Below are 24,059 nucleotides of genomic sequence, written 5' to 3'. Positions count from 1 at the left end.
AACACTCACAGGAGAAGAGGCTCAACACCATTAGTCATTAGAAAAATGCAAATAAGGTCACAATGAAATACATACCCACCAAAAGGGCTAAAATTGAAAAGACTGATAATACCAGTTATCAGAAAGAATGTAAGGTAAATGGAATTCTTCACTGCAAGCAGGACTGCAAAATAGTACTTACACTCTGGAAAACTATATAGCAGTGTCTTATGAAGTTAAACTTACTCATTGCATGACCCAGTAATTCCACTGCCAGGAGACATAAAAACATACTGGCAAACAAAGACCTGCACACAAAGGTTTCTACAGCAACTTTACACATGATGGTTCTAATGTGGAAACGACACAAAGGTTATCACCTGGTGAACTGATAAACTGGTATACACTCAAACAATAGAATCACAATTCATCAAAAAAAGATAATAAATACTGATTAATGCAACACAGGTGAAATTCAAAAGCATTATGCTAAACGTGTAACTTACACTTCACCCAATACTGCTTTGAAAAAGTTATTTGAATCAATGATCTAAATTTCCACCTTAAGAAGGTGAGAAAAGAAATAAAATTTTTTAAAAATTAAAAAAGAAAAAAGTGGGAAAAGGGGGCGCCTGGGTGGCTCAGTTGGTTAAGAGACATACTCTTGATTTCAGCTCAGATCATGATCTCACGGTCATGGGATGGGAATCCCATGTCAGGCTCTGTGCTCAGCACACAGTCACGATTCTTTCCCCCTCTGCCCTTTCCTCCCACTCATAAGTGCACATAAATACTCTCTCTCTAATAAATAAGTAACATCTTTTTTAAAAAAAAAGTAGATAGAAAAAGAAAAGCAAATTAAACTAAAAATATAAGGAAGGAAATAACAAAGAGCAGAAATCAATGAAATGGACAAATAATTGAGAAAAACAAAAGTTCTTTGCAAGGATCAACTGGCTAAACCCTAAGCTAACATGATCAAGAAAAAGAGAAGACCCACATTACCAATATTGGGAATGAAAAAGGGGACACCGGTACAGATCCTATATACAAGAGTGGAATAAGAATACCCTGAACAACTTTTAAATCAGTAAATTCTATAATTTACATGAAACAAATTCCTTAGAAGAAAAAAAAATTACTAAAGTTGACTTAATATAGAAGGTGAATGATTGTGTCTATTTTTGAACTCATAAGTAAAAACTTTCCAGAAGAAAACTCTAGGTCTAGACTATTTAACTGGTGAATTTTACCAAATATTTAAATAGGAAATAATACCAATCCTATACAAACCCTCAGCAAAGAGGGAACACTTATTCATTTATTCTACCAGGCTAGCATTGCTCTGATGCCAAAACCAGACAAAATAATCATAAGAAGAGAAAAATAAAAAATCAACATTCCTCATGAATACTGACATAAAATTCTATATCAAAATATTAACAAATTTAATCTACCAGTATAAAGAAGGTGGGTAATGTATTATGACCAAGTGGGATTCATGGCAGGAACATAAGGTTGATTTAATGTTCAAAAATCATTAAGCGTAATTTACCATATTTATAAAATAGAGGAGAAAAATCATATGATCATGTCAATTGATGCAGAAAAAGCACTAACAAGAATTAAATACAAGATAAAAACTCTCAGCAAATGAGGAAAAAGTTACCTTCAACCTGATAAAGCACATATTTTTTAAAAAATCAACAACTCTATAACTAACATCATATTCAGTGACTAATGAGTGCTTCTCCCCTAGGATTAGGAAAAAGGAAAGACCAATGAATGCTCTCACTACCTCTATTCAACACTATACTGGAGGTCACAGCCAGTGCAATAAGAAAAAGAAATTAAAGGCATACATACTGGTTACAAAGAAGTAAAAATGTCTTTATTACGGATGCAATGATCACGGATTTTGATATAAAAATCGTAAGAATAGGGACACCCAAGTGGCTCAGGGGTTAAGCGCCTGCCTTTAGCCCAGGGCATAATCCTGGAGTCCCAGGATTGGGTCCCACACTGGACTCCCTGCATGGAGCCTGCTTCTCCCTCTGCCTGTGTCTCTGCCTCTCTCTCTGTGTCTCTCTCATGAATAAATAAGTAAAATCTTAAAAATATATATATAAATAATAAAATAAAAAAATAAAAATCACAAGAATATATTAAGAAGCTACTATAATTTATTAAGTGAATTTAGCAATATAATAGGACACACGATCAATATATAAAACAATCAAATTATATTTTTATATAATTAGTAACAAGTGAAATGGAAATTTAAAAAATACCATTTACAACAGCTTAGAAACCGTGAAATACTTGGTGTCATATTTAACAAGTATTTGCAAGACCTACACTGAAAAGTACAAAACACTGCTGAAAGTAAGGAAGATCTAAGTAAGTGGAGACATTCACATGCTCATGCACTTAAGACAACACTGTGAAGATGTCATTTCCTGCAGAACTGACCTATATTATCAACACTCAATCAAAATCCCAGCACTGGGGAAATGCAGACTAAAACCAAGAGTGAAATACTATTCATATCACAATACTGAGAAGTATATACAACAACTGGAATTTCTCATACATTGCTGATCAGTGTATAGTACAACCCATTCAGAAAATTCTTAAAAAGCTAAACAGATCTTCCTGTGACTCAAGTTTCAGTCAAATGGAATTAAAGAGAAAATGAATGAATGAAAAATAGGAGTATAAAAAGGATGGTATGAAAATGTTAACAGCAGTTGTATTCATAATAGTGAAAAGCTGAAAAGAATTCAAATGTCCATGAATAGGAAAATGAGGATTAATGGCACAGTCACAAAACAAAAAGAAACCATTGATATATGCATATGAATTTAGAATCATCTTGTATGAAAGAGGTCAGAGAGAAGAATATACGTATAAGATTCCATTTATATGAAATTCAAGAACTGACAAAAGTCATTCATGGTAACAAATCAAAAAGGAATTTGGGGTGGATAGCAAAGGGGCAAGAAGCTGACTGCAGACGCAGAAGGGAATTTTGTAAATGCCAGAAATATCTTTAGTGGGGTTGTAGTTACTCAGGTGTACACATTTTTTTCAAAACTTACTAAGCCAAACAGTCCAAATTAGTACATTTTGTTTTTTTATACCTCAGTAAAATTTATTTAAAAAGTAAAAACTAGGGAGGCCTGGGTGGCTCAGTAGTTGAGTGTCTGCCTTTGACTCAGGCTGTGATCCCGGGATCCAGGGATTGAGTCCTGCACTAGGTTCCCCACAGGGAGCCTGCTTCTCCTTCTGCCTATGTCTCTGCTTCTCCCTCTCTCATGAATAAACAAATAAAATCTTAAAAATTTTTTTTAATTTTTTTTAATTGGAGTTCAATTTGCTAACATATATCATATCACCCAGTGCTCATCCCGTCAAGTGCCCCCCTCAGTGCCCATCACCCAGTCACTCCAACCCCCCGCCCACCTCCCTTTCCACCACCCCTTGTTCGTTTTTTTTTTTTTTTTTTTAAGTAAAAACTAAAATAAAAAAAAAGTTATAGAAGTCCATGCTCTCCTCTGCCTAAAAGCTCTACGTTACAGTGGGGCAGGCTGAGGGGACCCTCACAAGTCAGCTGGGCAACTACGACCTGGCCCGGTTTTTCAAACTATCCCTCCAACTTCACTGAAGACTCCAAGGAAGTATCTCAGCAAGTCTTTAAGTGGCTTTGTCTTGATACATTTCACTTACTAGTATTTTTTCCTATTTTTGAGTTGATGTAGAGACTTTTTTCCCTTTTTAAATTCAGTTATTTTCTTTTCCTCTATTACCAAAACACATTTCCATCTTTTCTCTGAAGAGTACAATGATTCTCAAGCATGAAGGACATTCTAAAAACAAAACTATGGGGATCCCTGGGTGGCGCAGCGGTTTGGCGCCTGCCTTTGGCCCAGGGCGCGATCCTGGAGACCCGGGATCGAATCCCACGTCGGGCTCCCGGTGCATGGAGCCTGCTTCTCCCTCTGCCTGTGTCTCTGTGCCTCTCTCTCTCTCTGTGACTATCATAAATAAATAAAAAATTAAAAAAATAAAAAATAAAAAATAAAAACAAAACTATGAAAATGTTACCAAGCATGAACAGGAACTTTCTTGCCAAGAGCCAGGTAAAAAAGAGCTTTGAGCTTCAAATACAGATACAGTTCTCTCACCCTGACAACCGAAATATCTTGATCTTATTAAATACTCAGGGTTCAGACTACTGGCTGCTGTCAAAGAGCCAGTTTCAAAACCATCTGCTTCACATATGGTTAAAACTTTGATCACTTAGGTGTATCTCTATCATTTCTTCCCAATACTAAGAGGAGCATGACTCCAAAAGGTTTTAAGACCATGATATTAGACAAGTTTTTAGGGATGGCAGACCTCTGCCATGTTTCTCTTAAAAACAAAGGGCAGGAACCACAGCAGCTTTTCGACTCACTAATACCGCAAAACAAGGGCATACACATAGCATCTGAAGTGCTTGCTGAGCACACAGCTCAGTGATCATCGCGTCCCTGATGTGCGCTTACTACAAATATAAATACTAAGGTATGAAGTAGTTATAGGCACCAAAACACAAGGTTAACTTCTTTTTTTATCTGATGGAACAGTGAATATCAAAACTGTTAACAACTGTGTTCCACCTTCAAGAATAAGAACATCAAAGATGGTGTCATGTACATAATCTTAGTAACATGACATCCATGTAATCCCATTAAAAAAAAAAATCAGTTAGAAAAAGAAAAAACAAAGGAGAAATTCTTATTCAGAGGCTGGACCTGACACAAAGCCATGTAAGATGGTAACAAGTCCAGTAAATTCAACAAAGGTCTCTGAGTGGCTAGGAAGGACCATGGAGCCCACCATGCCTGGGCAGAGGGCAGAGCACAGAATCCCTGCCAGACACTGAAAATGCCTGGAAAAGCAGACTGGAGAAAACGTTTCTACTACAAACACACAGTCTGAGGCCACTTAGTATACACAGAACCAATCTCAATCACCACAGTAATTTCTGAAAATACTCTGCATTACTCAACAGTAATAGTATATGATGTTCGGAATGGTGACCTTGAGTCACCAAGAAACATTAAAGTGTACTCAATACCCCTTGCTAAAAACAGCACAATGTACAATGTTTTATGGAGGCGGCTAAAGAAGGGTTATAATTTTCATCATTTCCCAGCTTAAAGTCCTGAGCTTCAGCTACCTCTCCATGTCAGGCACGTGGAATGCCCCATTTCTACTGATTGTGCTCTGATATTAACTTCCTCCTGGTGCTTTCTTCGTTCAAATGGTACCAGACTGAGTTTACGGTCATGTCCAGAGATGTCACCAAGCAGATTTACCGAGCTTTTGTTTTCAAGCACATTTTGAAAATGGGATTTCTCTTGTTATTATAAAACATCTTCCACAGAAAATAATATATCCTACCTGCAGGGAGACAATTGCCAGGTCTTATTTGTGGGTTCATTATCGCCTACTGAAATTCTGTATTCTCTTTCACTTTCTAATTAGCTAGTGACTCATTATTCTCAGTTTCTCATTCCCTTTCCATCCCCCAAGTAAAACAACACCCTCCATTTCCTCACATTCCCTTCCCCACCCACTCCACAGCAGCACCGGCTGCTCACAGCACAGCACCCTCTGCCCAACATAAACACTGGTGGTCGGTCTGTGCCGGGCTGGAATCTGCAACATTCAGAGCTGCACTGCAGTGAGAAAAAACCCAAGTCTTCCCTCTTGCAGCCCAGTCTGACCAAGGAGGTACAGGTGACCATTCCCAAGCACCTGGAGCTTGGAGACTTACCAGTCCTAATGAAGACAGCTGGTATTCTGCTTACTTGCCTGTGCCAGACCCTGGGCTGAAATGCCTCCATACATTATCTATTTAATCACTGTAACTGTCCCGTAAGATAGGTCCTATTTGATCCCCACTTTCTAGCGAGGTGGGCTGTGGCAAAGAGGTTATGAAGCAACTGAACCACGATCACACTGCCAGAAAATGGCAGAGCAGGATCAGAACTCAGTTATGATTTCAAAGCTCACACTCTTCATGGTATACCAACAGCCTCTGTGGCCCTTCGTTCTAGCTGTTGAAGTCTGCACTTCGTTTCTGGAGTATATACTAAATGCCACAGACTCTCTTTATTCTGCTTTACGTGACTACAAAGCACAGATCTTGTCTTCAGGTGCAATAGTTGTAACTGTCACAACTTTCAAAGTGAGAGGACAAATCAAGCCAAGGATTCTAGATTTGGGCAGTCTTTATACTTTGCTGTTGGAAAATCACTTTAACACTTAAGTATGTAAGAATATTACCTGGGGTTACAGTTAGCTGAAAGCAATGGAGCTTGTTTGGATCAGGAAAATGCACCTTACATGTACCTGCAAAAGAAACAGCACATCAGGAAAGTCTGACAGCTAGCAGCAGCCCTTACGTGGAGGCTAACCTTGAAATACACATGGAGCTGAAGGTGCTACAGGAGTCTAGAGATTCCTCCTTGCTCTTGGTTTGACAATAATTGTGCCTTGCTCTTGGTTTGACAATAATTGTGCCAATAATTGTGCCAATAATTTGCTTAAACTGCAAATCTGTAATTTTGCCAGTTTTTTATTTGTTAATTCCAAATTGAGATGGTTTCTTTCATCCCTTAAATAGTCACTATTAAGATCTTTCCATTAACTTCAAGAATTATGCTACTTTACTTTGAAAAGAGAAAACTACATCTCAAGGAGATTAATACATGTGGGTAAGGCTAACTAAACATGGCAAAACCAGGAGAACACAGGCCAAACTTCTGAGCTCTTCACCCACTACCATACTTATTCATACCCACCACGGTCAACAGAAGTTCAAAATAAGGGTGCCCATGAAGTTAACTCCCGCCCAGAGTTTACCATGGCATTAAGAAAAAGAGGATCGGGGCGGGGGGGGGCGGGGGGAGCCTTCACAACCCAACTGGTAGCTCAGCTAGCTTTGTTGGTGAAATGATGCTCTGCTCAGACGGCAACACCCTATGCCCACTGTACCACACCAGAAGGGTCTGGTAAATCAGGACAAGGAGTTCTCACTCAGAGAAGAGCTAATGGCTAGTGATACAGAGAAGGAAAGGTGGCTACACCCTACATCTGCTTCCTTCAAAACAATGATACTGAAGAATGGTAAGTACACAAGGAATAAATATGCACTAAATCGGGCAAGAATATGTGTAGAAATTGTCCATGTTTTATAAATTCAGAAAATATGCTAAACTCCTTGGGTTACCTACTGCCTTTCAGTCCCACTGAAAAGATTTGCCTAGTTTTACAATGGTATGAAATTTTATAAAAAATAAGGATGATTCAAATTTAGACTTAGAAATGGCCGTTAGAGATCATCTAGTTCAGTGTCCTCAAACACGAGATAACACAAAGGTGCAGAGAGGTTCAGCGACCAGCCCAGGATCACACAGGTTATCAACAGAAGATTTTGTTCTCAAATTATAGACTAGTTCATGACTCTTCTCCATACATCATGTCTCATTTCATTACTTCATGAACATGCCAGGTGTAATGTATAAAAGCCACGGGATTTCTTTTCCTTTTTTTTTTAACAATCCCTCAGAAAATCATTGTAGAGTAAAAGGTAACAATCTAGAAGAGCAAGAAGGGGTCTTAGCGACTACATTGTCACATCACTTATTTTACAATTAATGAAGCTGGGAGCCATGGAGTTCAAGACTTTTACCCAAACCACACATGTGAACTGTTTTTGGAATAATCAGAATGGGTTTCATTTTTCCTAATCTTGACTTGAAATGATAAGTGCTATCTTTCAGTAAGATATATGCAACAGAAACATAGCACCAGGGCTCGGGAACTGTCTCACTGATTAGCTGAAGTTGGCAGCATTCCTTTGTTTTCATTCTTTCTCCTTTGTTTCAACAAAGGGATAGATACAGAAATCTGCCTCTCTAGAATAGTTTGGCCCACCAATAATAAAGAAGTTATCAAGGTAGTAACAAACAACTACTGAAAAAAACTAAACATTTTAAAGCTCAAAAAAGTCTAATAACAATAACAAGTTAAAAGTCAGGTTTTTGCTTTACTTCAAAGCTTTTCCTCGGCCTGCAGGCATGGGCTAACATCTTGTATTTCCATCTACCTGAAAGATGTATTTTTTGCCAACAGAGAAACTTCTACAAACCTGCATGTACAGAGCTCCGAACTAGTTCTGAATGATTACTAAGCAGCACTCTGCTACATGGCAAGTTATCTTGTTTTTCTTAGTTAATACTTTAGAGAGGTTATTAAACAGATACTAAAGATTTATTCTTTGGTGGCTTCTCGTTTCCTCTTTAGAGTAATGAATTGTGTACTTTTGGGAAGCATGGCCTACTGGTATGAATTAATTTAGACTTCTCCCGCTCTGATGCCCAGAGGGTGGGGAGAAAGTAAGAAGAGACAGATAGTATGTAGTCTTCTTAATCAGATATCTTAGCCATCAAGGCTAGGGAGATGCCTTTTTCAAAACTAAAGTGTTTAGTCAAAATCCTGGTTTGAGGGACGCGTGGGTAGCTCAGCAGTTAAGCATTCACCTTCGGCTCACGGCATGATCCCAGAGTCCTAGGATCAAGTTCCACATCCAGCTCCCTATGGGGCACCTTCCTCTCTCTCTGTGTCTCTCATTAATAAATAAATAAAATCTTAAAAAAAAAAAAAAGATTTTAAAATCCTGGTTTGAGAGTCAATTACACAGTTTAATTGTTTTCACTTTTTGTTTGTTTGTTTGCTTTAAGTAGGCTTCCTGCCCAACATGGGGCTTGAACTCACGACCCTAAGTAAGCTCACAAGTATGTGCTCCACCGACTGAGCCAGTCAGGCGCACCCCCAATGTTTGTTTTTAAACCAAAATTTTAGATAAAGTTAAAACTATCTTCTATGAGCTAAAAACTAACCATTTCTGTAAGAGTCACATTTAAGGACAAAGTGAACCATGTGTAAGTGGCACGTTTTTGTGGTGTTTGATTAAATATAAGCGTGTGTGTGTGTGTGTCTGTGTGTGTATACCCACCCTTTAAGAGAATCCCAAGACAATTCCTTCCAGTTCTGACTAGAAGAAAACTGAGATCAAGCAATTCAGGGATTTTTAAGAGCCACACTAAGGAACCTATTTTATACCACAAGCCACCACACCCACAGATAAATACCATACATTAAAAATAATTTTATAAGAAACTATGTGTACTTACCCTTTCAAATGATTTCACAACCACTTAAGGGTCACACCCACTATCATCCTTCTAACTTTAGCTGGTGGCAGGAACGGGGGCCATCGCTTATCTGTGTCAGGTGGACCAGAGACCAAGCTCTCTAGAGCATTCACTCAGACCAGGAGGTTCACATATAAAATATTTCACTCACACTGACAAACATCCTCAGCCTCAAAATTATTTTTAACCAAGTATGATGATAAAAAAAAAAAAGAAAGAAAGAACCTTTGACACATCACATAAATTAACTGCCTGGTAGGTAAGCTTGAGGACTGCACGGTGGGTCTATGTGTCTGAGTGGGAAGGATGAAACAAGGTGAGGACACCTAATAACATAAGGGCAGTGTGGTCACTCCAGCTCATGCATGGAGATACATTACAGGCAAGTGCTTTCTGGACCAAAAAGTAGTACTGTCCCTCATGAAAACAGGACCATCTGTCAGTGATTTATAGGTCTTTTCCCTCTCAAAAAAGATGCAGGACAGAACATTGTGGAAGAGATACAAAACCCAACCAAATCATCTCTGCCACTGCAAGGAGAGAGGAGGCACCTTCATGCTACAATCAGAGATGGTAAATATCTAGTTCTTACCGGAGATTCGACAAAATTCTGTTACCTGTTTGCACAAAATTAAAACTTACTCCCAACACATATGAAAAACAGGCTTTCGGCTATGCAAGGTTATTAAAACATAAAAAAAGCTTCTCCATGCAATTACTTTGCAGCACTTACTGTCTGGGTGGGGATGCTATACTTACATGGTAAATTAGCTTCAAGCTCCGCGACCTCTGTGGAAACAAAAAGACTGCTATTAGTATCAGTCAAGTCTCTACGTAAAACCACCAGCTCTAACCTGGCAACTTCTCCCAGAACGCTGAAGTAACTAAAACCTACACTTGTCTAATGTTTAAACTTAGCCATGGAATTGTTTTCAATATATAAAGAGACTTGCAGGATGCCAGCAAATATAGTCACAGGCCCCTGAAAATGTACTTAGCATAAATGAAAATCCTTTAAAATTCACATAGAAATCACCCACAGGTAAACAGTCACTGAAGTATTTTTGAAAGTGTTCCCCCACATAGCAGAAATACTGCTCCTGGGATCTGATTTATATATGCACCTTGTGTCTCTTCCAGTTCTTTCAGACCCCGTCTTCCTGTGTGGCTCGTCCAGCGTGTGTTTGAACTTTTCCAGTGAGAAAAAACTCTACCTCCTGCTGGGGGCCCCGGGCTCTGCTCTTATCCCACTATCTGTAAACACCTGCCCAAGGAAGGGGGGCTTGGAGCCTTGGTCTTTATATCATCACTCACTGTCTAAACCCAGCATCCCTCTGCCAAGACAAGGCTGCAAACCCCCCCACTACAGCTCTTAAGAGCTGAGGTCTGGGGGTACCCAGAAATAAGTGGGCAGGCAAGTTGTCAGACAGAACATGCTCTGGGGTTCTAGGGGCACAAGGACTCCACCCAGCTGTGGACACTAGAGGAAGGAGATCTATGGGCCAGGCTTTAAAGTGTAAGTAGGATGATGTCCAGCAGCAGCAGAAAAAAAGCATTCCTAGAAGCTGTTAGTGATGTGCAAAAACACAGAACACAGACAAGCACAGACCCAGAAGGCATGCAGTGCAATCAGAGCAATGGGTACAAAACAGAGCAACAGGAAACAAGGCAGAAAAACTGGGCCAGGATCTCAGAGGGCCCTGGGTGAATGGGTTAGAATTCTAATCTTGAATCTGCAGCAATAGAGAGCAGAGGGACATTTCTTTTTTTTTTTTTTAATTTTTATTTATTTATGATAGTCACAGAGAGAGAGAGAGAGAGAGAGAGAGGCAGAGACACAGGCAGAGGGAGAAGCAGGCTCCATGCACCGGGAGCCCGACGTGGGATTCGATCCCGGGTCTCCAGGATCGCGCCCTGGGCCAAAGGCAGGCGCCAAACCGCTGCGCCACCCAGGGATCCCCAGAGGGACATTTCTGAACAAAAGTTTCCACACTCTCTTCAAGAAGACAACTTTAGAAAGGGCAAAGCAGAGGTCAGGTGACCTGTGAGGTGGGCACTCCGTGAGGCAGCAAGGGCCTAGCAAAGGCAGGGAGAGTTGGAGTGACCTAGCACACAGAGGACAAGCGGGTCTGCCGGCTATGTGGGGCGGGAGGGTCGGAGACAGCAGGGGGCTGTCATGCTGGGGCAGTCCTGGGAGGAGGAAGCTGAAATCTGGGTGCATGGCCAGGGCCCAGGAGTCCCTGAGGTGATGCCACCAGTCTGAGACTGACAGAAGGGAGACTGGTGAAAAGAACGAAGCTCGGCAGACAGTAGAGGACAAAGGCTAGGTGGTCCCTCACGACAAAAGGTAGAAAAGGAGGAGATACATGGGGAACACTGTGATTCAGGGGACAGACTGGTCCAAGGGAAATGAGTCCCCAGTCAAGGCCACTGGATGTGGATCTGATGCTGCCAAGCGCACTAGAAACAGGAAGGCAGGTGGCAAGATGGAAACCAGATTACAGAAGTACGAAGTAAATGGGGAGTCAGAATACAGAAGCCGTGGATACGACAATTCCTTCATGTCAAGTACGGAACGGCAGGCAGGGGAGGGGAAGGGGACGGCAGAGGCCGTGACAAAGCACAGCTGAACACGGAGTACGTTGGTGGGAAGACTGGCAGATTGCTCCATTCTGAGGCCAAGGGTTTGAGAGACCCACGGCCTTTAAGACAGCTGCTCGAGAATCTGGGTACAGACAGGTGACCCACTGAATGTGTTCGCTCTGGGGTCCAGGTATTTAGAAAGGGCACTCAGAGAAGTCATTCGTATTAATCACTTTAAAATAAGTGTTACCTATGTAATTAAACTGTGTATTTTTAAACTGCATTTACATATTTTATTATACTATTACTTAGCTTGTTGGTGAGAACTTAGAAGAAATTGTTCTTGGGGGCCCTTGTTTTGAGAGACTGATGTCAGAATTGACTTTGCCTGGTGAGCCTGTCCTGTCTACAATTGTGAGAATTCTGGTAGTCCAGCTTTAAAAAACCCAGTAAAATAAAAAAACAGGCCCAGAAGATTTGAGGAGGAAGGGGCCACAAAACAGAAGCAAAATGTTTGAGAAGACCATCTAGTGCCACGGGACGGCAAAGAGCGAGGTCAGGACACAGGAGGACGGCAAGGCACTGACCAGGGGCGTGGTGGTGACCGAGCAACAGAACCGGACCCCTGCAGCACAGGGATGGGACATGGGGAAAAGAGGCTTATGGCCGGAGGAAGCCTTACTATAGGACAGGGAATCTCTGCCCTAGCTGCACATCAATCACCCAGGGAGTTTTCTGCTGGTTTTCCCACCATCCCCCAACCTTTTTAAAAACAGGTTTGGTAAGGTACAATTTACTATAAAATAGACCCACTTTTAGCATATGATTCAATGATTTTTAGTAAAACTTGGAGTTGTGCACTCATCACCAGAATCTAGTACCTGCTAAGCTTTTAAAACTCCTAGTCCTGGATGGCCTGGGTGGCTCAGCGGTTTAGCGCCGTCTTCAGCCCAGGGCGTGATCCTGGAGACCCAGGATCGAGTCCCACGTCAGGCTCCCTGCATGGAGCTTGCTTTTCCCTCTGCCTGTGTCTCTGCCTCTCTCTCTCTCTGTCTCTCATATAATAAAATCTTTAAAAATAAATAAATAAAAATAAAAAATAAAATGAATTAAAACAAAACAAAACAAAACACCCAACTAGTCCTGTGCAGACCCATTACACTGAAAGTTTTACATAGGGCCTACACCTCTGAATTTTTTACTCTCCCCAGGTATCAGTAGCAACTGAATATTTGGCCATGCTACAATACCCACACACAGCTATTATTTAATAACTTCACATTGTATTCTAGAACTAAACTCCAAAGGTGAGAGTTATGATTGCATTTCCAGGTTCAGTGTTACTCAGTCAAGGAAAGTGGACCAGGGCCAGGAAAGCCCCACCATAGTCAGGGCCTCCACAGGCTTCTGGTCCAAGAGCAGGCAAGAAATACAATCCTGGGAGCACAAGAATTTCAATAAAGATACTCAACATTTTAGTTCAGTCCAGTGCAGAAGATATAATAAGCCACATATTTTAATGGAGTTGTCACAAATGACACACAGTTTCTCTATATGTCAAATGATGGTGTATAAGAATTCATTAATATCAGTGGATATTGCCTTAGAATCTATAATCTATGTACAAGAAGTCTCTGACCAAAGAAACAAGCAAATTGTTTCATATGCTTGACAGGCTTCTTTGCAAAGCAGCAGTCCTTCCCTGTATCACCTCACTGCCTGCAAGACACAACCCCTACCTGTAAAATAGCGAGAAATTCAGATATTTTTAGCCTGCTAAAGTCTCACCTATTCCAAGATGCTAACACCTCTACCCCTTACTGGCCCAGCCTTTCTAAGGGGCACCTTTCACAATTCCGTGGCTGCACAACTTCCTTCTGAGAAATTAGACTCTCTTCCTTTCTAACTAAAGAGCAAACCACAGAGCCCACTTGAAGCATGACTGCACTGAAATATCAGATTACAAAATCCACTGATGACCACAGTGGCCCCTACATGGCACATCTTCACTTCTTTCTGCCAAAGGCTGCTCACAACACAGTGCTCTTGCTGTCTCTACACTGCCTGCCACTCAAATCTGCACACTCTTCATGGTAGGGTAGTACAGTCTAACTCAGCCCTGCAACCCGAGTACCTGGCCCTGGGCTTAGCACACACAGGGTACTCAGGAAATGCTTGACAAATCAAGTACATGCGCCAGCAAGCTGGCAGTGCTCCTGCTATGCATGTCCTGAGACGTGAGAAGCCTTTCTCTCTGTATAGTATGGGACTGATGTATTCCACAGTAGCCATTAAAGTGTGTTCCCTGGCAAAGTTCCTATGTTAGAAGCCCTAACCCTGCTCCCCCTCCCATTTGATATCCGGAGGTGGGGCCTTTGAGAAGTGATTAGAGTTAGTTGAAGTCATGAGGGTGGGACCTTCACAATGTGATTAGTGCCCTTATAAGAAGAGATGCCAGATGCTTGCAAGCTGGTAAGAGGTCCTTGCCAGGAACTGAATCTGCTGATGCCCTGATCTTGGACTCCCCAGCCTTCTGAACATGAAAAATAAATGTGTTGCTCAAGCCATCCAGTCTATAGTATTTGCTTATGACAACCTGAGCTAAGACAAAGAGCCTATCACAGACACAGATGGTTCTTGGCAAGAGCCTGCTCCAAGCCCCATTAGGCAGGGCAGCTACTTCCCAGAAGACTTGATTACCTCCTTCCACCTGAACCACTACCTCTTAGATTCCTTTGACTCTAACTTTCTTTCTTAGCTTTCCGCCTGTCTTTATGCACTGAGCATCCCTTCTGCACTCTCGGCTTCCATGTACAGCGCTCTTATCCGGGATACACTTGAACTAAGGGCATCAGCCCCTCCACAGAGACAGCACTGTCAGAGCTGAGGCCTGAAGACCCCACAGAGCCTCATATCAGCTCTTCCACTCAGGCGAGGAGCCTTTTAGCAGCACACTGCTAAGTGCAGGCCCAGAGCACTCATGGTCCCCTCCACACTGTGAGGGACCAAGGCTGTAACCCTGAAAACCAGCATAGCTGCTTCAGCAGAGACTTTATCAATAGGGTTGGAACCCAAGGCTTCATGTCACCCCCACTTTCAACAGGAGCTGACAAGGTCAGCTTGAAATCCTGTCTGCCTTCCACAATCCTCCCTGCCCCACTGGGCTACTGGGTACACCTAAGTGGGGCCACCAAGTCTCCTGGGCAGCTTCACTGGTATTTAACCTTTCAACAAAGCATTTTTTAAAGGTTAACCTTGGGTCCAGCTGCCTTAACTCCATTTTAGCAGGACTCTTCCTCTCCAGGCCACTACTCCAGCTTTTAATTTTATTTTTATTATTTTAAAAGATTTTATGTTTAAGTAAGCTCTAAACCCAACACGGGGCTTGAGCTCATGACCCAGGGATCAAGACTCACATGCTCTACTGACTTAAGTCAGTGAGGGGTCCCTCAAGTTTTTAAAATACATATAGCAATGCTGCTAAGTGCTCTGAATACTCTGCCCACATGGCAAGCCAAGCCCTGAGCCCACCCCCAGAGTCCTCAGCAGGACCTGGCATGGAGAAAGCAGCTCTGGAGAACAATAAATAGTTCTCTTTCCCCCACTCTTCCAGGGACTGCACTGGAATGGGGCCCTTCCTAGCCCATCCCGTGACCGAACTGCTCGTGTGGACACAGCAGCTCCCCTGAGGAGGCACCTGGACCCAGGACACTGGGTATGAAGCACACGTGTGTGGGCAACCAGGGCTCTCTGCTCCAGGCCTGGAGCATGGAGAGCCACATAGCCCAGCCCCAGAACACCAGGAACCACCCAGGGTGCAGGGGCTGGTATGGGTAAAGGTACACACAGACTCATTCCCTCTTATTCCTGATTCCAGAACCAATCCCGAACACAGCTCGATCAAGTCTCCACATTTAAAGAAGACTAACAGGTGAAAGGTTGCTCCTGCCAGTGAGCCTGTAGCTTCTTGGGGTCTTCAGGGGTCACTAACAGTAGGCTGGCACACAGCAGGGACTAAAATGTCTGTTGAACGAAAAGATGAAAGAACAAGGAGGGATCCCTGGGTGGCGCAGCGGTTTAGCGCCTGCCTTTGGCCCAGGGCGCGATCCTGGAGACCCGGGATCGAATCCCACGTCGGGCTCCCGGTGCATGGAGCCTGCTTCTCCCTCTGCCTTTGTCTCTGCCTCTCTCTCTCTCTGTGTGACTATCATAAATAAATAAAAATTAAAAAAAAAAAAAAAAAAAAGAACAAGGAGACACACACACTCCCATTATACTACAGTGCTATGCTGCTTCTAGCCAGGACCCTGCTAGGCTTTTTGTGGTAGGTGGGGAGCACCATCAGACTTAGAACTTGATAGACTCAGTGGCCCCACAAAGGTCCACCAGGAACTCCGCACCATCTGCCCTGTGGCTAAAAATACCTGTGACAGCTCCCCAGTTAGGCCCAGCCATGCCCAGATCTGACTCTCCACAGTGGCCCCAGCTCCTAGGATGGTTCTATACCCTCCAGGGGCTGCTGCTACAAGCATCTCTCCAGTTCCAGCCTGGAGGACATCCTTGAGTTACCTGAGGGGTGCAAATGAAAATCTGGTGTGACCAAGGTGCCAGCACAGTAGAGGCCTCCCCTGGCCAGCTGCTCCAAGGCAGGCTATGGTTTTTCCAAGGAGAGTGGACTCCAGCCTTCCAGAGGAAGAAAAGGAACAGGAGCTACAGCTCTGCACCACTACTGGCCCTCATCACGAGCACCAACTGTCCCTCCCAACCTTCAATCGCCCTCATCCAATAGTTCAACCCTATAGCCATCTGCAACAAGCTGGATCCCACACCTTTGGGCTATGGGATATACAGCCCTCCTGTCCCACCCCACCCCAACAGGGCTTTCAGCAGATAGCCTTCAGCTCTGTCTTTCCAGGGGCTGTGGGCTGCATAGACCCCCTCACCCCAGGCCCCTCACCCCTCTCAGGGCAGCCCCTGTGAAAAATGATCCACACAGAGCAGGAAAACCTGACCATCTCACCTGACTGGGGGCTGCTCTGAAGGCTACACCTGCCCTGAGCAGAGGCTGTCCGGGGCTTTCCCAGGAGCTCGATTTCTTGCTCTGTCTGCTCCGGAGTCCTTCATCTCCCTCCACTGATCTCAGTCCCAGGAACACTCCTTTACAACTATCCCAATCCCAAAGCCCCTACTCCTAGGACTCCAGCGATGGCACCGAATCCCTAGGCACATGAAACATACTCTTCTACAACCTAATGATCCTCAAGTCACATTCCCACAGGAGCCAAAGCCATAGTGCAGGATGATGGTCCTGACTATAGCAATCTGGAATTCAACATTTTCTCAGAGTCCCCACAGGGGGCTTCCCCTAGAAAGGACTTCACCATAATCACCCCTCAAGTGCCCCACAAGGCCACAAACTCCTGGACTCCACACACCACTTCCACCATCAGAAATCCCCAGAATGAAGACCTCCCCCAAGCAAAGGAGTGCTGTAGGTGCAAGCCAGGAGATCATGGACCATCAGAGCATCCTTCATTATGTACCTGTTTTTCACAGCTCCCTCTCTCAGGTCAGGCCCACTCTTGCTCTCTACCCACCCTCCACCACATGCCCAAACTGCTCACCACTCAGCCAGCCCAGCCGGGTCCAACAGCCTCCTGAGGCAGGAGGGAGCAGGCCACATGAGGTGTGTGTTACACTGAGCCCTGCTGCCCACAACCACCCCCAGAAACCTGATAATCACCAGTGCCCTGGAGGATGGAAACAGATGACCCCAGGAGGTGGTTGTGCACCTCTCTCTAATGAGAGAGCCAAAGGACCTTAGCAAGGCCCTGTAGACCCAGCCAAAGACATGTGTCCAAGGAACCGGGTTGGAGTCTAGCTCTGTGAGCCTCCATGGGCTCCTCTGGGCTGCATCAGGCCCAAGAGCCATTTAAGAGCTGCCAAGTGATCCCCTGAGCATGTGGAAGGTATGCAAGAGCCCTTGCGCCTTCCTGAGTGCTCTTTCCAGTGGACCTGCACTTCCATTCTGCTCATTCAGTTTTTGCTTATTGGGTCTGCTCCCCCAAGAGCCTGCCCCACCCCAGAATGTGGGTCTGGCTGTGCTGCTACAATAAAGTTGTAATTTGGGTAGTTTCTTGACCTCTCTGGGTCTCAGTCCCTCAGCTGCAGAATAAAGCACCCACCTGGCAAGGCTTAGCCAAAAGCAAACAAGAACTGCCCCATGAAGTGTCCAACAGAGGGCCTGGTCTCAAGTGCTCTATGTCTAAGAGCTGCTATTAACTATGACAAGGGTACGGTGAAGAGGATGAGACAGTCTACTCGCTGCTTCCCAGCTGTTCCTCTTCAGCCAGCACCTGAGCCTTCCTCGCTGTAACTCCCAGGCACTAAAACACCCTCCTCCACTTAAGGACTGCGTCAACACATCGAACCCCTTCCCTGGCTTGCTTGGCTCCTGGCTTCCTCCACAGAAAGAACCCTTGAGCGAGCACCTGGGAAAGACACTCAAGTCCTATCAGGCTCATCCGAGTGAGGAGCTGCAGCCCATGTCCCACACTCGGACCCCTGCAGTGCCATCACAAATTCTGAATTCAATCTGGCATAGTGGGTAATGTCAACACATAGGAAATAATTCTTACTCCATCGTTAGCCAATCATCCATTGAGCTGGATAAACCAGAGCCAAGGCCAGATTCAGAGACAGGGAGAGAATAAGGAAGAGCGCACCGCTGAAGACTCTCTGACCCTGAGACCTTCCTGGTCCCACTCCTGCCAAGCTCAGTGGTGCTACCTTTCCGAGAAGGACAAGCAGTGCATACACCCCCCCCAGTTCTCTTGCCGTTAGGACTGTGTCAGGACGTACAAGTGCCAGCAAGCTCATGGTGTCTACCAGATATGACACAAACACAGGTGGTCCTAACCAACTGTGTAGCCCTTCTTTGCTTCCTAGCTCCTATACACTTAAAAAGTGTAAACACACGCCTTTATAAAGTAAAAAGTGCTGCAACTTCTCAGCTCCTTAAAGCAGGAACTGTTTCTTCCTCGTCTGCTGTAGTCCCCATGACCCCAGGAAACTGCCTCTGCGCCCGACAGTTGTAGGCTTGATCAATGAATGAACGCCAGAATTCCATACAAATGCATGCATATGCACACACATTCACACACACTATATAAACCCTCCTGCAAAGACTGCAGCTCCAGGACACTCTGTTATCAATTCTGTGAAGGGAACTAATTTCGTACAAGGCTCTCCTCAGGCTGTGACTTGAATAAAGTACAGAAGGATCCTAAGAGATTACTGAATTCCACTCCTTCCCTTCACAGACTAGAAACCAGTGCTGAGGTGTGGGGAGAGGGACTCTGGAACTCCTTGTGACCGAGCACGAGAATGGAAGACCCTCCCCCCTACGCCCCCCAGTCAGATGCTGATAGCACCGGGAGCAGAGTCTCGGGCGTGCAGGCTGTCAGTACCATAATCCTCCCCCCAGCACCCTGGCAGCCCCTACAGAGCATATTCCAAGTGTATAAGACACACCGTTTTCTTGTTGTGAGTATTCCCACAGTACAAAGCCCTTGTAAGTGATAAGTTATTATATTTTAAAATATCTTCAAGTAAGTATTTCTACTCAGCAACTGGCTGCTTCATATCCCCAAAGAGCCTCCGATCAGACTCCATCTCGTTATAGGAGAGAAACAGCTCACGTGGATGGCATTACCTTTAACAAGCAGCCTATCTCTCACAGACACCCTCCGAGTGGAGTCGGAGGCTGTGGCTGACGTCCGGGACCCTTTGAGACCGTCCTCCCGCTTCAGCTTGCTTGCCAGCGTCAGCATCACTGCTACCTTTACCCTGAAAGAGACCGAAAGCAGAATCACGGACACGTCTCTGGACAATGACCGGAAACTGAAGACAGCGATAAAAGGTGCTTAACTTTTTCCTACAATTTAGTTACAGAAAAATTCAGCATATAAGGTACATTCATAAGACTGCATTCTTTATAATTAATTTGGGAAATCTCTATGCCATCCTCCGTAAGTCTAATTTTTTAAAGTACGAAAATTTTAAAAAGGGAGAGCCGTGCATTTAACATTCACTGGGCACCAGGCCTTAGGACACGGTGGTGACAAAGCCCCAGCGGTCTAGGGAAGCTCACGGTCTGGGGTTCCACATCGGGCCACCACTGTCCGCCGGCCAAGTGTGCCCCTCTCTGCTGCAGGCACCACGCTCCTGTGTGTGTGTGTGTGGCCCCTGCGCCTAGCCCATCGCAGACTGAGGGCAGCATCAGCCCTGGTGAGGAGGGACCAACACAATGCTTTCCTTTCCTTCTTCCTTTAACAAAGGTGTGGCTGGAACCTTAAGAAGCATCTTTGCAGTTATTTATGCTGTGTCTTATTTACATTTTTTAGGCAATATCAACATCGATACTAAGTTATAATTAATACCCCACGCTAGACTCTCTTCACTGGCTGCTTCCAACCCATCTGTATTTCAGGCACCCCAGAAACTCACTGGGAAGGACAATAAAGACCAACACACACACAAAAAACTGATCACCAGCCCAATATTTCCATAATTTCATTGTTGCTTTCATATTGTTTCCTTTCAATACTACTCTGATTATTTTCCAAAGAAAACGATTTAAAACTTCCAAATGAAAAACCTGACCCAAACACAAAACTTTTAGTTTGAGGGCAATGTCCTGGAAGCCAAAATAAGAATACCCTTCCCCATTGGTACTTTTAACCATTTTTAACCTGGTTCCTCACACAGCTTCTCACACCATCTTCTTCTGTGTATCTCCCCCTTCTCCAAAGAGTGTCAGATTTTCTATTATTTGTGCCATTAAAAAAACCCAACAAATTGAATATGATCTTCTCATTATATATGACCCACACACAAACAAACTTAATCCCTTTAAGAATCACAGTCTAAATGCTTCAAAAGATGGTTCTTTTACATATTACCATACACAAGCTCCTAAAATTTCAAATCTGGGAAGGATGTTCCCCCCTCCAGCCCCCAATTCCCACTTTTTATTTATTTATTTATTTTTTTTAATTTACTGATGTAGATCCTGTGATGATGGGGGTCCAGGAACTGGCTTGTCTGAGGCCACTCAGCTGCCAGAAGCAGTCACCACAGAAACATCAGTTTCCCTCCTGGAGATGATGTGAACACTTTCATCTTGAGTGTGGCGAGGATTTCAGGAGTATATATACTCATCAAAATTAATCTAACTGCATACTTTGGATATATACAGTTTCATGGACCTCAGTCATACCTCAATAAAGTTGACACCAATATGAAAACCAACCAACACTAGCGTCTTCATTGCCACTTGACCATGCCAGCTCCCCAGGCCTACACAGCGGCCTGGACCGTAACCAGCACACATCTCAGTGTTACCCAGGTAGGGAGGCATCGGTGCGGTAACCTCACGAAGCCGGGCCTGGGGGTGGGAATACGGTCAAACACCCACAGGGGCTCCAGCCTGCAACTACCAGAGACAGCAGCACCATCCAGAGCCAGGCTCTCCTGCTCAGCCCCTACCTGGGCCCCCACCTGGAATGATCTTGTCAGGAATCCCTTAGCAGATCTGGATCACAAACCAGCATCTGCTGCTGCAGCCAAGTCCACCGCCACACACCCAGGCTTGCCACATCAGTCCTGCCACGTGGTAAGGCTGCCTAGACATGGACCAAGACATGCATCCTTCACAAAGTCCAATTGCTTTTTATCCTCTAGATGACCTTGGCAATACAAATAGGGCAAAAAATAAAACAAAAGCCCAGCATGAGCAAAGAGAGTTCTGTAGGTAGTACCCTAGGAAAGTCGTAACAAACAAAGAGCCCCACGGAGAAGCGAGTGCCAGGGCACATGCCTGGTGGCCACCCAGCTCCCTGAGGGCCTGCGCTGAAGGAGCCACTCAGAGAGTGCTGGCAAGACCTGGTAACAAAGGCTCACACCAAGACACTCCTCTGTGTCACTGCAAGCTGAGGATTCTGGGGTTTTTGGGTGTTGGGTGGGTGGGGTTGGGGGTGGAGGGAGACAGAACCCCAAGCAGGCTCCCTGCTGAGCACGCAGCCCAAGACCCTGGGAGCATAACCTGAGTGGAAACCAGGAATCACTCAATCCACTGAGCCACCCAGAAGCCCTGCTGCTTATTCTTTTATGACCCTACCCCACACTGAAGTCTTCTCTGCGGGAGAATATGCCCCGTACTCAACTCCACTACCAGCCAGATAGATTCCTGGCTTTGCAAAATCTTCAACAAGCTTGTGGCCCTTAATAAGTACTCGGGGGGCACTGAGTACAAGGTATAAACCACAGTGACACTCGTGTCTTGCTGTCCGTCGAGGACAATACTAAAGTAACTTCCCCAGCGTTTTGAGAAATCTAAGCGTATGACGACCCCCTATCTGTCCTCCGTGTGTATCATGACTGCGGGCCCCTGTGGGGATAAACCTACAGGCCTAACGCGGAAACGATGCGGCGGCTGTTGACTCCCCAGAGAGATGCCAACAAGGAGGATTACTCAGGCCGCCAACAGGTCCGCCGAACACCTGCGGTTGCTCCGGGATTCCCTTTTCCTTCTTTACTACGCTTCACCCGCCGAGACCAGGCTTTACCAGGGAGCTGCCCCTTTCCTGCAAACCACCCCGTGTTAGGGCGGCATTCCTGGGGACAGACCGGCTGCATCAGACAGCATGCTCAGTCTCTAAATCCCACAAGCCCCAATCGGCCCCGTTTAAGTTCCTCCTCTGGGTGGGACCTCCTGCTTTCCGGCCGTCCAGAGAAGATTCCCATGGGCGCGGGCGCTGTTTGCTAGCCTCATCGTCATGCGATGATATTTACTCCGCGACCTCAGGCCATGTCACCTGTGCAGGGATCCCGGGGGGGGGCCGGGGAGCTCCTCCGCATCTGCAAGTCTTCCTGCTTAAGAGGTAGAATATGGAACTGCGGGTCACTAGGGGGCAACCACCGTCCCTACCCAAAGGGGCCCTTATAGGGACACAAGTCCACTCGGCTCCCTCCTTTAGAAGGCGAGGGGGTGGGGGGGGCCTAGAAACCTCCCTCACCGCCCGGGGAGTCGCCCCAGTTGGCGGCCCCACCCTTGGGGAGCCCGACCCTTGTGGCATCATTAACCTGCCCCCTCCCGCATCACCTACTACCTGGGCCGCAGGTAAGTGCGGGGGGAGCTCCTCCAGCCGCCCGCTGAGCACCCCCCAGCCTGCTGATGGACCATGTGTCCCCCGCCACCCCCCGTCATCCCCAGGCACCACCTTGCCCGTTTCTGGAAGCTTCTGCTCAGCCTGATGGCTCCCGGGGCCGGCCTGCCCTCCTTGCGCTCCGCCCGCTTCCTAGTCGGTCCTCGGGGCAACGGCGGGCTCCCACCCGGACTCTCGGGCGGCTGGGCCCGGTCCTGCCCGCACCCAGGGCCGGAGGGGATGCGGGGTGGGGGAGGGGAGGGGATGCGGGGTGGGGGAGGGGCTCGTGTGACAAACGAGGAAACTGAGCCCGGGGCGGGCAGGGCCGCGCCCAGGATCCCACCCGCGGCCCCGCGGCCCCGCCGGGCTGGTGACCTTGGGCTCCGTTTCCCGGCGGCTCCCCCGCGAGCCAGGCCGTGAGCGCGGGCGGCCCCCGGAGCCCCGCCGTGGGGCCCGGCCTGACGCGGCCCCGGCCCCGCCCGCCCGCCCGCCCGCCCTCGGGACCGCCCGCCGCCGCTGCTCACCTGGGCTCCCCGAGACAGGCGAGGCGGGCCCGGCGCCCAACACCATGCCCGGCCGGCGGCGGCGGCGGCTGCGGCGGCGGCGGCGGCGGCGAGACGCGGCCCCTCTCGGCCCCTCTCGGCCGCACCGGCTCCGGGCGGCGGGACCGGAAGTGGCGGGGCGGGGACTCGGCCGCTCTCGCCCGCGGCGGCCGCGACGGCAGCGGGCGCTTTAAAAAAAAGATTCAAAGCCGCGGCGAACTTTATTTGGATCCTGACAGGCGGACAGCGGCGTGCGCCGGCCGGGGCGGGGCTCGGCATGGGCCGCCCGGACCTCGCTCATTGGCAGAGGGCGCGGCCCGGGGCGGGCCCAAGTCTGGCCGCCCTTGCTGATTGGTGGGTAGCGGCCGGGGGCGGGGTCGCCCCGGGTGGTTTTTTTTTTTTTTTCCTGAGCCTGCGCACGCGCGTTGGGGGAGCTCGGAGCCGCGTTCGTACCTCCATTCATTTGCGGGGTGCTC

At 46.3% G+C, this 24,059-nt stretch overlaps 1 protein-coding gene across 3 annotated transcripts in view; it reads right to left on the bottom strand.

The window, feature by feature from the left end:
* Window positions 1-23,721, bottom strand: part of UBE2F (ubiquitin conjugating enzyme E2 F (putative)) — a 55,541-nt gene extending 31,820 nt beyond the window's left edge. Inside the window, exons 1-4 of one of the 3 annotated variants that reach the window (XM_072796872.1) lie at window positions 23,566-23,721; window positions 19,549-19,682; window positions 10,011-10,040; window positions 6,319-6,384 (exon numbers count right to left, since the gene is read on the bottom strand). In XM_072796872.1, coding sequence (XP_072652973.1) covers window positions 6,319-6,384; window positions 10,011-10,040; window positions 19,549-19,666 — 214 coding nt within the window. In that variant the 5' untranslated portion in view covers window positions 19,667-19,682; window positions 23,566-23,721. Of the gene's footprint in view, window positions 1-6,318; window positions 6,385-10,010; window positions 10,041-19,548; window positions 19,683-22,711; window positions 22,850-23,116; window positions 23,274-23,565 lie in introns of those variants that run through there. The other 2 variants (XM_072796873.1, XM_072796874.1) reach the window with 2 other exon arrangements.
* Window positions 23,722-24,059: the final 338 nt, after the last annotated feature.

This window comes from Canis lupus, chromosome 24, assembly GCF_048164855.1.
Source record: "Canis lupus baileyi chromosome 24, mCanLup2.hap1, whole genome shotgun sequence".
NCBI lineage: Eukaryota > Metazoa > Chordata > Mammalia > Carnivora > Canidae > Canis > Canis lupus.
This window is presented reverse-complemented; position numbering and strand designations above follow the sequence as displayed.